The 17,500-nt window shown below is 49.8% G+C and overlaps 1 protein-coding gene across 10 annotated transcripts in view; it reads left to right on the top strand.

Moving 5' to 3' along the window:
* Window positions 1-17,500, top strand: part of LOC122260815 (GTPase-activating protein CdGAPr) — a 214,217-nt gene that overhangs the window by 142,381 nt on the left and 54,336 nt on the right. For 9 of the 10 annotated variants that reach the window (XM_086552664.1, XM_086552651.1, XM_086552652.1 and 6 more), the window contains one exon: window positions 10,197-10,415. In XM_086552664.1, coding sequence (XP_086408790.1) covers window positions 10,197-10,415 — 219 coding nt within the window. Of the gene's footprint in view, window positions 1-7,543; window positions 8,162-10,196; window positions 10,416-17,500 lie in introns of those variants that run through there. The other variant, XM_086552653.1, reaches the window with a different exon arrangement.

The raw sequence follows: 17,500 nt of genomic DNA, 5'->3' as shown, positions 1-17,500 counted from the left end.
GGGGGGGGGGGATGAAGAAGGAGAAACAAATGGAGAAGGAGGACAAACGATGAAGATCTACAACAACAGTGGTGATAATGATAACAAGAAACAAGTAACACAAGTAACACTTACCATCCACACGGCGTCCGCATCCCACCCCCCTCCCTCCTCCCTCCCCATCCCCATCCCTTCTCTCCACCTCCCTCCCCACGTCAAGTTGATAGATCGCCGTGTGTCGTCACGGAATCATAAGTACTCCCCCCCTCCCCCCCTCTCCTCCCATCCCCCCTCCCCCCTCTCCTCCCCTCCCCCCTCTCCTCCCCTCCTCCCTCCCCCCTCTCCTCCCATCCCCCCTCCCCTACTATCCTTGACAGCCGCAAGGCTATTAAAGATCTGTCATAGAGGGACAGGCTCTTCTCGCCGCCCCTCATGCCATGTCATTCGTCATTCAGACCTCCCTCCCCTCCCCTCCTCTCCCCTTTCCCTCCCCTCTGCTTCTTCCCCTCTTTGCCCTTCCTCCCTTCTCCCCTTGCTTCCCCATTTCCCTTTCCTCGTCTGCGTGTCATTTTGCTAACGAGGTTGTGGTTTCGCTCTGGACAAAATATCTGCGTAAAAAATGAAAAAAAAAGAAAAAGAAAGAAAAAAAAAGAAAAAAAATATATGTGTGTGTATGTGTGTGTATGTATATATGTATGTATATATGTGTGTATGTATATATGTGTGTGAGACAGAGAGAGAGAGAGAGAGAGAGAGAGAGAGAGAGAGAGAGAGAGAGAGAGAGAGAGAGAGGCAGAGACCTTCACAGACACGAAAACTTCTCGGTATCTATGTTCCTTTTTCATTCACGAGTATTGACTCATTCATTCTCTCCCGCACAGACTCCCGCTGTCCGTCTCCTTCACACGTGGCGCATTTGTATCTCTGATTCCGCCGAACTTCATTATTATTTCCACTATCGCCAGCTGCCCCTCTCAATCTTGAGAAGAAGACCTTCTCTCTATATCATCTTTCTTTCTTTCTTTCTTTCTTTTTTTTTTCTTTTTTCTTTTTTTTAGTCTCTGTCTCTTTTGTTTTCTCTTTCTCCCTCCCCCCCCCCCCCCCCCTCTCTCTCTCTCTCTTCTCTCTCTCTCTCTCTCTCTCTCTCTCTCTCTCTCTCTCTCTCTCTCTCTCTCTCTCTCTCTCTCTCTCTCTCTCTCTCTCTCTCTCTCTCTCTCTCTCTCTCTCTCTCTCTCGCACTGTCTTGTGGTACCGTTCATTGCCACATACTTGTACTTACTTTAAGTACAAGAGCCTGGGAGACTTTAGGGTCTGTACATAAGACGTTTGTTAAGATTAGAAGTTAAACAAAAAAAAATTATCGAACGTGCCTTCAGAACCTCTATTTGGGAGGTCTTGTTTTTTTCTTTTCTCTCTCTTTTTTTTTCTTTGCTTATTTTATTGGCACCGACCTGCACTCTTGGCATTATGGCACTCTAGGTATGTTGGTTAATATTAGTCATCCAGTGGTCTTTTGATCTGTTTGCATCTATGTGTACGTTGGCACTCACCCTCTGCCTCGTCATGCCCCAACACGCAGTGGCACTTTCACCTTCCCTGACCTTCAGCCTATGGTGGCACCTCCATGGTCCCGGTCCTTGGGCTATGGTGGCACCTGTACACCATGAGGATTTCCTCTTGGTCTCTTGTTATACTTATATAAGGACGTGAAGTCAAGTAGGACTTCCCTTGAGGAGAGACAGAAACCTTGCTTACCGCTTCTTCTTCTTCTTCTTTTTCTTCTTTACTCCTCTTCTCCTTCCTTTCTCCTTCTCCTTCCTTTCTCCTTCTCCTTCTCTTTCTCCTTCTCCTACTCCTTCTCCTATTCCTTCTCCTTCCCCTTCCCCTTCTACTCCTCTGCCTCCCCTTTTCATCCCATTTTTCACTTCTTTATCTTTCTTAACTCCTCCGTATTGCCCTCCCCGCTCCACCTCCTCCTTCCTGAGTGCCATTTGTCACTGTAGCTTTAGTGACTGTTCATCTGTATCTGTTTCCTGGGAATACAGTGAAGAGAAATAAGGCTAAATTGAGAGAGAGAGAGAGAGAGAGAGAGAGAGAGAGAGAGAGAGAGAGAGAGAGAGAGAGAGAGAGAGAGAGAGAGAGAGAGAGAGAGATGACAAGCAAATGGCAAATTTGCATGTGCTCAGTTCAGAATTCGTCAAAAAAATCGAATAATGCCGAAGAGTTTCCCGTCATTAGAGCGCTGCATGACAGTCGTCGGTCTAACCATGCAAGGCAGGCATTGTTGCAACAAGGAGAACACGACTGCCAGCCACGAGAGCACCCCTCCTCCTCCTCCTCCTCCTCCTCCTCCCCCTCCTCCTTAACCCTTTCGTCCGTCCGATGCAACTCAGTGTCTCGACCACTCTCGCCGGGAAAGTGTCTGCGGAAACGGCGGAATACGGAATACGGAATACGGGAGACAGACGGAAGAGTGCTTGACCTTGCTCTGTGTGGATAGGAGGTCACGCGTGCTACATATGTTGACCCGCTTGCAATCGGTGTCGGCGCCAGCATGTTGATGCTTCGCGAGCTCGATGCCACCACGGATGCTGTCACAAAACGCTTCCGCTTTGTGAGTGTATGGGTTATGGGGGTGGGAGGGAGGGAGGGAGGGAGAAGGGGGGAGAGGGAGAGGGAGGGTTAGGTTCAGGGGTACTGCATGACCCCGTTCTTACACAATCGTGTGCCTTGTTGAATGAAGAGGATGTACAGAGAGCCAAGGGTGCCATGAGAGTGCCACGCTAAAGAGTAAAAGGTTGTGGAGAGGACGAACCCGACGTCGAGAGAGAGAGAGAGAGAGAGAGAGAGAGAGAGAGAGAGAGAGAGAGAGAGAGAGAGAGAGAGAGAGAGAGAGAGAGAGAGAGAGAGAGAGAGAGAGAGAGAGAATGAGGTTATAAAAGATAGAGAAGCAAAGAGATAGGGACAGAGACAGAAACGAGACACAGGTGCAAATTGCCAATACGCAAAGCCGACGATTTCGAGGTGACGGGGCTTGACAGGTGAGCAATTACCCCGAGTGTACGAAGGAGGGAGGGAAGGAGGAGGGAGAGAGAGCGAGGGAGGGAGGGAGAGAGAGCGAGGGAGGGAGGGGGAGAGAGCGAGGGAGGGAGAGAGAGAGGGAGGAAGGGAGAGAGAGAGGGAGGAAGGGAGAGAGAGAGGGAGGAAGGGAGAGAGAGAGAGGGAGGAAAGGAGAGAGAGAGAGGGAGAGAGAGAGAGAGGGAGGAAGGGAGAGAGAGAGAGAGAGAGGGAGGAAGGCAGAGAGAGAGGGAGGAAGGGAGAGAGAGAGGGAGGAAAGGAGAGAGAGAGAGGGAGGAAAGGAGAGAGAGAGAGGGAGAGAGAGAGGAGGAAGGAGAGAGAGAAGGAGAGAGAGAGAGAGAGAGAGAGAGAGAGAGAGAGAGAGAGAGAGAGAGAGAGAGAGAGAGAGAGAGAGAGAGAGAGAGAGAGAGAGAGAGAGAGAGAGAGAGAAAGGGAGAGAGAGAGAGAGAGGGAGAGGGAGAGGGAGAGAGGGAGGGAAGGAGGGAGAGGGAATAGGGATAGAGGAGGAAAGGAAGGAGGGAAAAAGAGAGGTAAAGAGGAAAACAGAGAAGGTTAGAATCAAGATAATGAGAAAGAAAGAAAAAAGAAGAGAAATGGAGAAAGAAGAAAACAAACGCAAGAAAAGAGACGGGAAGCGAGCGAGCCAGTGTGTGTATTTCTCATTAAAGTTTGGTACATATAGAAATCGATAACCTGCCCCCCAAACATAGCTCCAAGTTGCTAAAACACCGCACGCATTAACTCAGACGTCGCGGGATGTTTACACAAGTCCCCCCGTCAAAAAAATAATGATAAGAAATAAGATAAAAAAATAATAATAATGATAGTAATTATAATAACAATAACAATAACGATAATGATAATAATAATAATAAGGTATGACTCATCCAACCTGTTTCTTTTTGAGAGCTCGGGATATACCCAAGGGATCCTTCCATGATACAGGCGCTTATCGAGGGAGGAAAACAGCTGGCCGAATCAGGGCCGTCCACCAATTCTGGAAGGAAAGAGGGGGCAGGGGGAGGGGGAGGGGGGGAGCTTCCTGTATTATTTCAGTCCATTCTTGGCGGCCCCGTGTTTTTCTTGAGAGGTCGGTTGGTCGGTTGGTCGGTTGGTCGGTTTTACGGTGCTGGATACCCGACCACGGACTTGGCATTTGAGAGTCGGCGAGGGCGTTCTGGTGGCGTTTGTGGTCAAGTGACGCCCAGTTCTTGAATTGCTTACTTTATGTTGATCCGTATTTATTGTTTTCTCTCTCTCTCTCTCTCTCTCTCTCTCTCTCTCTCTCTCTCTCTCTCTCTCTCTCTCTCTCTCTCTCTCTCTCTCTCTCTCTCTCTCTCTTCTCTTCTCTCTCTCTTTCTCTCTCTCTTCTCTCTCTCTCTCTCTCTCTCTCTCTCTCTCTCTCTCTCTCTCTCTCTCTCTCTCTCTCTCTCTCTCTCTCTCTCTCTCTCTCTCTCTCTCTTTATTTTTCTCTCACTCTGCCTTTCCGTAAAATGGCCGCGTGTTATTTCTCATTATAAGTGTAAACGTCGTGTTGAGTGACACAATACAAAAGCCCATTCGCCGCTGTGTTAAAGATGCATACTCTCTCCCCTTCGGAGTCTGTGCCGTAGACTCTCCCGCCGTGCCTCCGGAGAGAGCCGCGGCCACCACCCCACAAAGCCGAGCCCCCAGAAGCTAATATCCGCACGCTCGGCGTCTATCGAAAGTTCAGACAAGGTCCTGGCTGAATCGGAACTTTGACCTTTCTAGTATAATTTGGTTGCGGCGCCACCTCGGGGGAACTGTCGTCGGGAAACGCTGAACTTTCGGCATGCGTGCCATCTGTCGGCGGTTGTCCGAACTACTAACTATCTCCAGCGATCGCGGACGTTGAGTTTACCTGTTGGGAAGTTCATGCTGTAGTTTGGAAATTGTTGAGAAACCTGCCTGCTTGCTTCGCCTTTCCCTGCCTCTCGCCTTCTCCGCCTCCCCCCTTCTTCTCTCTTTCTCCCCTTCTCCCTTTCCTTCCTCCTCTTCCCCTGCCTATACCTTTCTCACAGTTTCCCCTTCTCTCCTATCCCCTTCTCCCTTCTCTCCTATCCCCGTCTCCCCTTCTCCCCTTCTCCCCTTCTCCCCTTCTCCCCTTCTGGCTGTGCTACTCACTCTGTGCAATCCACCTTCCCTTGCAACGAGGCGATCCTTGCGTCCGCTGCTCTCGCAACCGCCGCCTCCGCCTCCGCCGCCGCCGTCCACGGATGGCCAATCAGCCGGGGTCCCACAGACATCGCCACCGTCGCCACGAGATGAGCGCGGTGATCATACGCTCTGCGAAATTCCGTGGCGGTGAGTCACTCCGTAACGGGCCGCCCGGAGTGTGCGATGCGGCCCGCCACCGAAAGTCCGCTTTGACGTCACTGCCGCCGCTGCCTCCGTCTGACTGATTGGTGCCGCTGACGTAGCTTTTTTTCTTTTTTTATTATTATTATTATTTTTTTTTTTTGGGGGGGGGTCTTAAGTGTGTAGTGTGTTTGTGTGGAAATTGGTAATTGGGATTCATATTTTTTTAGCATTCAATGTGTAGTTGGAATGTTAATTGAGTAGCGCTTTGTGGTTTGTGTGTGTCTTGCTCTGAGTGGATGTCGATATTGACGAGTCGTTGATACCCGCATGTCTCTGTGGGATTTACATGCTTTTGCGCGTCTTGCTTTGTTAAAGTTTTTGTTTATTTCTCTAGTTTTACTGTCTTTTAGTGCGAGTTCATAAATCTGTAACGTGAATATACACTGGAGCCCATGGTGCAACTTGCAAAAGCACACAAAAAGAGAAAATGTATGTAGCGGCTGTAAGGGTCTGCTAAGCAAGTCGGACGACGAAACCTTAAAGCACATTGCCTCCCGTCCAAATAGGCCGTGACACGTGAACCTCTAGTTTTGCAAAGTGACACTCGAGCGCCTTGCAACATCCGCGATATCCCCGCTGGCTGTGACCGTCGGGAGGCGCGGCCGGGCGCGAGTGTGTGTTGGCCCGCCGCGAGAGCCCGCTGTGCCCACCTGCCGTGTCGAGTGCCAAGGTGCCAGGGAGGCAAGGTGTGGTCGTCGCGGTGCCAGCGTCGGCAGTGTGTGCCTGGCGGGCTCATGCAGGGCCGGTGCCAGAGTCGCCCCGCGTTCGTCGCAACCAAGACGCGTCTCTCGCGCCGTGCTTCCTGTGCGTCGCCGCCGCGTCTTACGTCTCGCCGACGTCAAGCGTCACTCACGGCCGATCCTGTTTGTTTGTAGATTGTCTTTAATGGGGATTGAATCTCGGTTTGCAGAGCTCGCGGTCTCGTTGTCTGGCGCGGCTTTTGTGCGTCACGCCGCCGCCGCCGGGTCTCAGACACTGGTATGCCTGACCGTTGTTCGTTTACGTGTTCCGACGTGTTTTGTTTTGTGTTGGTGTTGTTGGAGATCTGACGTCACTTCCTGGGCATGATTTGCTGTGCGGCGTGTGATGTCAGGTTGATGGTGCGGAAGGAAAATGAAAGCAGTGATTGGCTAAGATTCGGATGCAGTGAAGGTGTGTCTGTTTGTGTTGGATGGCAGTGATTCAAAGGTGACTCTAGAGAAAGGGATTGGCAGTGAAAAGTTTAGGAATTGAGACAGTGACTCGAAGGAGTAACGAGGAGAACCCCGTTTAAAAGGGAGCTCGAAACAGTGAGTCAGGGAGCAGTTTGATAAAAGGAGTAGCGAGGACAGAGGATGAGTAGGAAACGGTACATCATTTAAAATACCTGTGAAAAAGAGCACTGAGATATATGTATATATAAATGTATGTGCAGTGACTTGCGAAAAGCACGATGCCAATAACGCCCATAAGACAACTTCCTAGAGGAATAAAGAAACAAAAAGAAAAGGCTAGAATGACATGAGAGCAACGACGACGTATTTTAAAGAATGAAAATCGAATGAGCGCATTTCTAGGCAGTGGCAGGGGAGGGCAGTCGGTTGGCTCTCGCTGACTAATGGGACTTACCTCTGCCAATCACATGTTCCATTCCTCGCTCCCAATCAATTTCTTGTGAGACAATTATTATCCCATTTTCTTACTTCTTGGCAATTCCAGTCATCTCACTGGTCATGTTTTTTTTTTCTTTCTTTCTTTGTGAAGTTTGAAACGCACGAGCAGCAGATATACATATATTTTTTTTGAAGTGAGCGATGGCGTGCGACGCTGCTGTCCCCTCCCGGAGCCGCCGTCGCACCTGAGTCCCTTTTGTACGTCATGCGGCCGCCGTCGCCTTACGCCATGACGTCATCGATCGGACAGACTCGCGTGGCACTCGGGCGGCGGTCGACGTGAAAGAGACAATACGGAGCGGAAATCAAAAGCCCCGAGGGAATAATACGGATAAGAAGCGGACTTCGAGGCAGAAAGAGTGCGGCTGCGGGCGGAGGCGGAAAAAGGGGCTTGGGCGAATTCCCTCGCAAGGGACATTGATTCGTGCGGGCGGGAGGGGAGCGCGAGGGGAGGGGAGCAAGGGGAGGGGAGAAGAGCAAGAGGAGAAAAGAGGGGAGAGGAGTAAGAGATAGAGCGAAAAGGGGAGAGGATCTAGAGGAGAATAGAAAAAAAGAGAGGAGGAGAGACAAAGGGAGAGGAGCTAGAGGGGGAGCGAAGAGAGGAGACGAGAGAGAGGGAAAAGTGGTGTGGCCAGAAGGGAGGAAAAAGAGGGAGCTCCAAAAGCAACTCGGGAAGACTCCCATAGCCCAAGGAACCCCAAGAGGAATGCTACGAGGCGTCCCGGGAACGCGGGAACGGCGGGGAACGGCGCGGCCGACAGGTTCCGTGGGAAATGTCGTGACGCTGGCTACGTGAAGGGGTTGTGAACTATCCCCCTCCCCCCCTACTGGTAGCCCTCTACACCTGCTGTCCCTGTCATACCCTCTCATACCCTGCCACGATGCCCGACTCCTGTCCCCCCGCCTCCTCGTCCAGCGAAGCCTGCCCCCAGCCGTGCCCACCCTACCCGGACCAAGCAGGATCCAGGGTGGGCGGGCGTGCGGGCGTGGAGAGCGACTGGACTTACAATGCGGCGTATGTGACGCCCTTGAAGAGGATTTCGTCCTTGTACCGCCTGCATTGCTACAAGGTTATTGCAATCACGCTGATCTTTATCTTTATATCATAAACAATGCCTATAATTTTTTTTTCTTGTTTTCTTATAAAATAAAACATCATTTTTATCTCACTTGATTTTTTTTCTGTTATTTTTATTTCGTGGATGACTGCACGAAGCATAAAGAACACTGAAATGATAGTTGAATGTGAATGCGTGTTTGTCCAATTAACTTGTAGTTCTGCAATATGTTGGCGTTTGTGTGTGTGTCTGTGTGTGAGTGTGAGTGTGTTTATGTGTATTTTAGTCTATTTACGTGTGTGTGAGTGAGTGAGTGTGTGAGCGTGAATGTGTGTGTGTGTATGTGTGTGTGTGTGTGAGTGAGTGAGTGAGTGAGTGAGTGAGTGAGTATGTGTGTGTATGTATGTTAGTCTATTTACGTGAATGTCTGTGCCTGCGAGTGAGCGTGCGTCTGAGTAATGACTCATATATTGGCGCCCATCACCTTGCTTGTCTGTGATAGCTGTGACGTCACTTCCGTGGCAGGCGTCATGCAGAGAGACCGCGAGAGGCAGAGCGAAGTGTCAAGAGGCTGTTCGATCGAGCTCGCTTCCTCCTCTCAATTATTCACACCTGATGATATTCGGTGAATAATCTTCGGGATTATGATCGGCGGCGCCCTTGGCTTGCTCGCCGCTCGATAAAGGGTTAAGTTTGTAATCGGGGAAGAAGTCGAGTGGACGGACGGGGAGGTTGTGCTTGGATTCGTACTCACACTCGTACTTCTGCTGAGACTCATACTTCTGCTGAAATTCATACTCCTTCTGAGACTCATACTTCTGCTGAAATTCATACTCCTTCTCAGACTCATACTTCTGCTGAGTCTCATACTTCCGCTGACACTCATACACATATTCATACTCAAATAAGCACTTTCATGCTTATACTCACACGAATATTCATACTCTAACACTCAAATATTCTTACTCATCCTCACATTAACACTCATACTCACCTTGCCACGCGTATTCATACACTCATACATACTTACCTTCACATTTACACACATAATCATGGTCACACTCACACGTACATGTACACGCACACGCACACGCACACGCACACGCACACGCACACATACATGCATACTGACGCTCGCCCTCCCCTGGCCGCAGTATGTCAGAGAGGAACACTGAATCGGACGGACAGTGGCGTTAAGAGGCGTCACACAAAAATCATTTTCATTTCGTTCTGACTGACACCTGACTGATTCTCTCTCTCTCTCTCTCTCTCTCTCTCTCTCTCTCTCTCTCTCTATATATATATATATATATATATATATATATATATATATATATATATATATATATATATATATGTGTGTGTGTGTGTGTGTGTGTGTGTGTGTGTGTGTGTGTGTGTGTGTGTGTGTGTGTGTGTGTGTGTGTGTGTGTGTGTGTGTAACATATTCATGTGTATATATAATTTTCTTTTCTTTCTTTCTTTCTTCCTTTTTCTTTTTCTAATAGTTATCAAATTCCCAATCTTGTATATCTGTGTCCAAGCATATGTTGTTTGTTTGCTTGAATTCCCGCGCGTTGCTACATACATTCTTTAGTGGACGAGGGCGAGAGTGGCAAAGCTGTGTCGGGAATTAATGCTACACCTGGGATGAGGGGCTGCAGGTGTTGCTTAGGATGGCGAGGGGGAGGGAAGGGCAGGGCGGGGAAGGGGAGGGAAGGGGAGGGAGGGAGGGAAGGAAGGGAAAAGTAGAAAGACAGACATACAGATACACAGATACACATACAGATACAGAAAGACGGGCAGACAAACAGATACAGATAGCCAGTAATATTGTAAGCCTGTGAGATTTGAACTCCATTTGAACTCCGGACTTGGAATTAATGTTTACAATAAATGTTTACACCCCACAAATGGCCCCAAAGATGGCAAGCGGAGTGACGCGAGTCGGGGCAAGAGTAAAGCTAGTAACGCCATCAGCACCTTGCGATGGCCTCGGGCGGGCGTGCTCGCTCGAAAGGACCCACTAAGACGTTTCCCGTTGCAGGCTGCGGTGGCGGGACTGCTGGGCGAGTATGTGGCGCGGCTGAGCGAGGTGGCGGGGTCGCTGATCACCTGCGGCCCCGTCCTCAACTGGCTGGAGCTGGACAACCGCGGACACCGCCTTATCGTCACCGATGACTCCGACATCAACACCCCCGCCGTGGCCGCTGCCTACGTCGTCAAGAGGTACACCGCGCAGGCTTCCGACGAAATCTCCTTCGAGGTGAGTACATCCTTGCTTGGCCTTTCTCTCTCTCTCTTTCTCTTTCTTCCTTTATGGGTATTTATTGGTTTGTTTAGGTTTATTAGTCTGATTCTTTACTCTTGGCTTCGTTCGTTCTCTGTTTTCTTCTTTTTTTTTTTCCTTTTTTTTTTGTTATATGATAAGTCGGTGGAACAATCCTGGCCTTCACCGTTCATGAAGACTTCCCGATGTTATTAAGGAAAAAGGGATTCCTTTCTCCTCCCCGATTCTCTTTCCTCTCTTAACGATCAGGGTTTTTTCCGCGCTTTGCCTCTTTTCCCTGATTTTCCTTTCCCTCTCCCTTCAATTTCCCTCGTTCGCCCCCTCCCCTGAGAGGCCTTGCGGGCTTATCCATGGAAGGGGAAGGGAAAAGGGGGGTGGGGGATTTCTTACCTCCCCCTCATGTCCACCACCCTTCCTCTACTCTCCTATCATCACTCCTTATACTTTCCCCCCTCCTCTACTTTCTTCCTCTACACCTATTCCCCTTCTCCCCAACTCTTCTCTCTCTTTCCCCCTGCCACCATCCATACCCTATCCCCTTACATAACCTGTTTCACCTATCCCCTCCCTACCCCAACTCCCTTCCCCCTCCTCCTACCCCCTGTCACTACCTCTCTACCCTGTCAACAACCCATTCCCCTGCCATCAACCCTCTCCCCTGCCACCATCGCTCTCCCCTGCCATCATTCCATCTCCTCTGCAACCACCGCTCTCCCCTGCCATCACTCCATCTCCCCTTCCACCACCCCTGCCACCACCCCTCCGATACTTTGGTTACCCGCATGTCACTCCGCATGAGACGTGTCACGTGGTGGCCGTGTTTACATATTCATGGGTTGCGTCATCCTCTTTGGCCAGCCGGAGGGAGAGAACAAAAAATGAAGGGAAAAATAGAGGAGGGAGAAGAAAGGAAGTTTGGCTTCTATGTCCCCTCTTCCTCTTCCTCCTCCTAGTCTCCTCTTTCTCCTCCGTTTTCTGCCCCCCCCCCCTCTTCTTCCTCTCTCTTCTTTTCCTTCTTTCTTATCATTCATCTTCTTCCTCCTCCTCTTCTTCCTCTCTCTTCTTTTCCTTCTTTCTTATCATTCATCTTCTTCCTCCTCCTCTTCTTCCTCTCTCTTCTTTTCCTTTTTTCTCATCATTCATCTTCTTCCTCTCTCTTCTTTTCCTTCTTTCTCATCCTTCATCCTCTTCCTCCTCCACCTCCTCCTCCTCTTCCTCTATCCCTCCACCTCTACCACCAACCTCCTGTACCCCACCTCCTCACCTCCCCCTCCTCCTCCCTTTAAAACGTCTTCTAAAAGCTTGTAGTTGGAACCGTATTTAGACTCGACAGGGCACGGGGCACGGGGCACAGGGCACAGGGCACGGAGGAACAATACCACGGTGTATATCGGTCGAGTGGGAGGACTCGGCTACAAAGCGCCATATCGCTGCATCAGATTCCCACATTCCGTCGACATATTGCGTTGTCCGAGGTGTGGCTTTGGCTGAGGCGTAAAGCGAAAGGGAGGGAGTGTGGGAGGGAGAAGGAGAGGAAATGAGAGAGGAAGGGGGAATGAGAGAGGAAGAGGGAATGAGATAGGGAGAGAGAGAGAGAGAAAGAGAGTGAGAGTGAGAGTGAGAGTGAGAATGAGAATGAGAATGAGAGAGCGAGACAGACAGACAGAGAGAGAGAGAGAGAGAGAGATAGATAGAGAGAGAGAGAGAGAGAGAGAGAGAGAGAGAGAGAGAGAGAGAGAGAGAGAGAGAGAGAGAGAGAGAAACAGACAGACAGAGAAAGGGACAGGGAAAGAGATGGAGAAAGAGAAAGTGAAAGAAAAAGTGAAAGAGAGAGAGAGAGAGCATGGAAAGAACATTTGAAGAAACAAATGAGAACAGGGTAGGGTGCACGGGAGAATTATTGTGCAGGGAATAGTGCGTCAAGGCCAATAAATAAACTAAACGGGATGCTGTTGTCTATTAAGGAAAAAGAAAAACGAATACAGAAATTCAGGAGGGAAGGAAAAGGCATGGCAATCGATGAGGTGAAAGAGAGCAAAGGGAAAGAGAAAAATAAAAATATTATGGTATTAAATATGATAAGGGAGGAAAGTAGGAGGGGAAAATTACGGAGATAGGAAGAGACGAAAGATGATGAATGAATAAGGTAGGCATAAAAACGAGAAAGAGAAGGGAAGGAAAGAAAGAAAAGAAATGGGAATAGAAGATAAGAGAGAAAAGAGAGAATGAGGGGTTTACTTTAATAGGAAAGAGGAGGAGCAATGAAAAGAAAAAAAAGGAGAAACGAATAAAAATACGAGAAAAGAAAGGAGAAGACGAATAACAGAGAAGAAGAAGAGGAAGAAGCAAGGGAATAGAATAGAAGAGAAGACGAAGGGAAAAGAAAATAGAAGAGAAGCCGAAGAAAAGAGAAGAGACAAGACAAAAAAAGAGAACATTGAAGAGACGAACAAAAAAAATAAAAAATTAAAGAGAAGAGAATACAAGAGAAGAAAACATAAGAGAGAAGAAATAGAACAGAAGAATGGAAAAAGAGAAAGGGAGGAGGAAGTGAGAAAGAGTGAAGTCACACGCCAGCACCCCCGTGTCTGTTCGTCACTGCACCTTACAATAGGGCAGGTGTGGCCTCACTCCTCCCTCTGTTGCTGCGGGGAAGGGGACCGTTGCCGAAGAGAGAACAGGCGGAAACGGGGAAGAAACGGGAGAAGCGAACGTGAGAGCGAACGGAGATGAGAAGGCATAGAGGACGAATGAACGTGAGATGGGACGGATATGCGAAGGGGACAGGCGGAAACGGGGAAGAGACAGAGGGAAAGAACGTATGGACGAACGGAAACGGGGAAGGACAGAGACCCGGTCGAAACGGGGGAAGAAAATATGAGAAACGAATGTGAGAATAGACGGACAGGAGGAAGAACAGGGAGACGAACGGATATGCGAAGAACGATAGGGAAAGACGAACGCAAGAACGGATGGAAATGCGAAAAAACAGCAGAAGAAGAAGAGACGTAACAACAGACTAAAACGGGGAAGAATATGGAAAGACAAACATGAGAACAGACGGAAATCCAAAGAACGGAAGAGGATGTAAGGAATTAGGATAAAAAAACGAAAACAATTTTTGTGGTTTGCGAGATTTACAAAAAAAGTGATTCGGAGGGAAAGCGATCTGAAAGGAATGTATGTAAGAAAGACGAAAAAGGGAGAGAGAGGAGAAGTGAAGAGAAGAGAAGAGAAGAGAAGAGAAGAGGGACAGAGAGAGAGAGAGAGAGACTGAGAGAGAGAGAGAATAGAGAGAGAGAGAGAGAATAGAGAGAGAGAGAGAGAATAGAGAGAGAGAGAGAGAGAATAGAGAGAGAGAGAGAGAGAGAGAGAGAGAGAGAGAGAGAGAGAGAGAGAGAGAGAGAGAGAGAGAGAATAGAGAGAGAGAGAGAGAATAGAGAGAGAGAGAGAGAATAGAGAGAGAGAGAGAGAGAATAGAGAGAGAGAGAGAGAGAGAGAGAGAGAGAGAGAGAGAGAGAGAGAGAGAGAGAGAGAGAGAGAGAGAGAGAGAGAGAGAGAGAGAGAGAGAGAGAGGAGGGGAGAGGAGAGGAGAGGAGAGAGGAGAGGAGAGGAGAGGAGAGAGGAGAGGAGAGGAGAGGAGAGAGGAGAGGAAAAGAAAAGAGAAGAGAAGAGAAGAGAAGAGAAGAGAAGAGAAGAGAAGAGAAGAGAAGAGAAGAGAAGAGAGAAGAGAGAAGAGAAGAGAAGAGAAGAGAAGAGAAGAAAAGAGAAGAGAAGAGAAGAGAAGAGAAGAGAAGAGAAGAGAAGAGAAGAGAAGAGAAGAGAAGGAAAGAGAAGAGAAGAGAAGAGAAGAGAAGAGAAGAGAAGAGAAGAGAAGAGAAGAGAAGAGAAGAGAAGAGAAGAGAGACTGAGAGAGAGAGGAGAGAGGGAAGAGGGAAGAGGGAAGAGGGAAGAGGGAAGAGGGAAGAGGGAAGAGGGAAGAGGGAAGAGGGAAGAGAGAAGAGAGAAGAGAGAAGAGAGAAGAGAGAAGAGAGAGAGAGAGAGAAGAGAGAAGAGAGAAGAGAGAAGAGAGAAGAGAGAAGAGAGAGAGAGAGAGAGAGAGAGAGAGAGAGAGAGAGAGAGAGAGAGAGAGAGAGAGAGAGAGAGAGAGAGAGAGAGAAAGAGAGAAAGAGAGAAAGAAAGAAAGAAAGAAATAGAGAGAGAGAGAGAGAGAGAGAGAGAGAGAGAGAGAGAGAGAGAGAGAGAGAGAGAGAGAGAGAGAGAGAGAGAGAGAGAGAGAGAGAGAGAGAGAACGAAAACGAGGAAGTGAGAGAGAACAAGAACGAACACGAGAACGAAAGAAAGGGATTAAAACGAGAGGGCAGGAAGTGGAGAGAATTGAAAAAAAAAGATCTAATTAAAACGCAAATTGGAAGTCCTAGCGAAGGGTCTCCCTGCCAGCCCGCCCGACCAGCACGTGGTGATGCTCATGGCGGGTCGGGGAGAGGGGAGAGGGGGAGAGGAGAGGGGAAGGGAAAGGGAGAGATGAGAGGAGAGGGGAAGGGAAAAGGAGAGATGAGAGGAGAGGGTAGGGGAAAGGTGGATAGGAGAGGGGAAGGGAAAAGGAGAGATGAGAGGAGAGGGGAGGGGAAAGGGGAGGAGGAAGAGGAGAAGGGGAGGGGAAAGGTGGATAGGAGAGGGGAAGGGAAAAGGAGAGATGAGAGGAGAGGGGAGGGGAAAGGGGAGGAGGAAGAGGAGAAGGGGAGGGGAAAGGTGGATAGGAGAGGGGAAGGGAAAAGGAGAGATGAGAGGAGAGGGTAGGGGAAAGGGGAGGAGGAAGAGGAGAAGGGGAGGGGAAAGGTGGATAGGAGAGGGGAAGGGAAAGGGAGAGATGAGAGGAGAGGGGAGGGGAAAGAGGAGAAGGGGAGGGGAAAGGTGGATAGGAGAGGGGAAGGGAAAGGGAGAGATGAGAGGAGAGGGGAGGAGAAAGGGGAGGAGGAAGAGGAGAAGGGGAGGGGAAAGGTGGATAGGAGAGGGGTAGGGGAAAGGGGAGGAGGAAGAGGAGAAGGGGAGGGGAAAGGTGGATAGGAGAGGGGAAGGGAAAGGGAGAGATGAGAGGAGAGGGGAGGAGAAAGGGGAGGAGAAAGAGGAGAGAGGTAGGGGAAAGGTGGATAGGAGAGGGGAAGGGAAAAGGAGAGATGAGAGGAGAGGGGAGGAGAAAGGGGAGGAGAAAGAGGAGAGGGGAGAGGGGAAGGGGAAAGATGGAGATGAGAGGAAAGGGAAAAGGGGAGATGAGAGGAGAGGGGGAGGGGAAAGGTGGAGAAGAGAGGAAAGGAGAGAGGAGAGGGAAGGGAAAAGGGGAGATGAGAGGAGAGGGGGAGGGGAAAAGAGGAGAGAGGAGAGAGGGAGGGAAAAAAGGGAAGAAAATGGGAGGGGGAAGGGAGGGGAGTCGTTGATGCGCGTGTGGTATCGAGTTGCCGTCACGCCCGGAGAGAGCCACCGTGTGTGTTATCAGGCCACCCTGCGAAGCGGTCGTTCCGTGGGCGTGTGAAAGGGTTCCTGAGGGGTCGTTGGAGGCGCTGGCGAGGAGGGGGTCGTGTGTCGTGGCGACGAAGATGGGATGTGTCTCTCCTGCTTCTCCTTCTTTTTCTTCTCCTCCTCCTCCTCCTCCTCCTCCTCCTCCTGTAGCTCCACCTAAACCTCCACCTCCTACTACTACTATTACTACTACAACTACAACAACTACTACTACTACAACAACTACCACTACTACCACTACTACTACTACTACTACTACTACTACTACTACTACTACTACTACTACTACTACTACTACTACTACTACTACTACTACTGCTCTATTACCACCTCCGCCACCAGCTTCGTCTCCTCCTCTACTTCCCCTTCTACCTCCTCTTCCACCGTCTGTTCCTCAAGCACCAAAAACTTTTCCTTCACTTCTCCCTCCCACTCCCCCATCCTCAACCCCACCACCTTCCCTCCTTCTCCCTTTCCTCCTCCCATTCCCCTTCACCCTCCCCTTGCCCTTCCCTGGTACCTCCTCTTCCTCTTCCCTTCCCCTTCCCTTTATCTTCCTCTTTGCCTCACTTCCCCTTCCTCTTTCCTTCCTCTTCCCTTCCCCTTCCCTTTCTCTTCCTTTTTGCCTCACTTCCCCTTCCTCCTCCCTTCCTCTTCCTCTTTCCCTCCCTTCCCCTCCCCCCCAACCCCTCCCCCTCCCTCTACCCCCTCCCCTCCCTGGTGCCATGTGTCCAGCATAGAGGCGGTTTATTTCGGCCTCGAGGCGGCCCGGGCCCTGTTTGCGGAGGCGACGCCGATGGCATTTTGGGCGGAGGGCGAGCGAGCAATGCCTCAGATCTTCATCGAGGCATTTCACACTGGCGCTGGTATTTTCGCCGGCATTGAAAGGGTGTTTATGTTGGTAGTTGGGGAAAGGGTATGGGATGGTATGTGGCGGTATGTGGTCGGGAGGCCCGTCGGATTGTGCTCTGATTGGTCCGATAACGCTCTTTGAATATTGCTTGCAAGTCTGGTGTTGTTTGCGTGTGTGTGTGTTTGTGTGTTCACGACCGCACACGTGTGTTTATTTTGTTTATGTTTCATTTGTTTGCTTTATTGATTTGTTTGTTTATTTTTTGTTTTATTGATTTATTTTACTTATTCGTATTGTTGTTTTTTTTCTCTCTCTCTCCTTTCTTTTTTCGTGTGTGTTTGTGTCTCATGGCAAATAGCCCCTCATTTTCTCATCCATACAAACAATAACAATAGCAGCCGAACGTAGTCGTGGCAAAAGTCGTGCCGAGTGCGTCGCATCGGGAGCGCGGCGACGGCGTGTTCGGGCGCATGTGTTTTCGGCTGCGATCCCGACGACACACTTGTCACGAGGCCGGAGGAAGAGGCCGCCCAACCGGCAAACAAATCTGCCCAAACAATCAGCTTTCTATGTGTGTCGCGCATTCGTTCATTGGCACGGCGGCCGCTCACGCCCCCCCCCCCCACCTCCCTCCCTCTCTCCCTCTCCTCCCTCCCCCCGAGCTTGGGATTCCTGGAAGCTGCGGGATTGA

The sequence above is a fragment of the Penaeus japonicus genome, unplaced genomic scaffold (genome assembly GCF_977035675.1).
Source record: "Penaeus japonicus unplaced genomic scaffold, GWHDUDI00000001_assembly GWHDUDI00000027, whole genome shotgun sequence".
Classification (NCBI taxonomy): Eukaryota; Metazoa; Arthropoda; class Malacostraca; order Decapoda; family Penaeidae; genus Penaeus; species Penaeus japonicus.
Note: the sequence above shows the minus strand (reverse complement) of the source record. Positions and strands in the feature narration are given on the sequence as shown.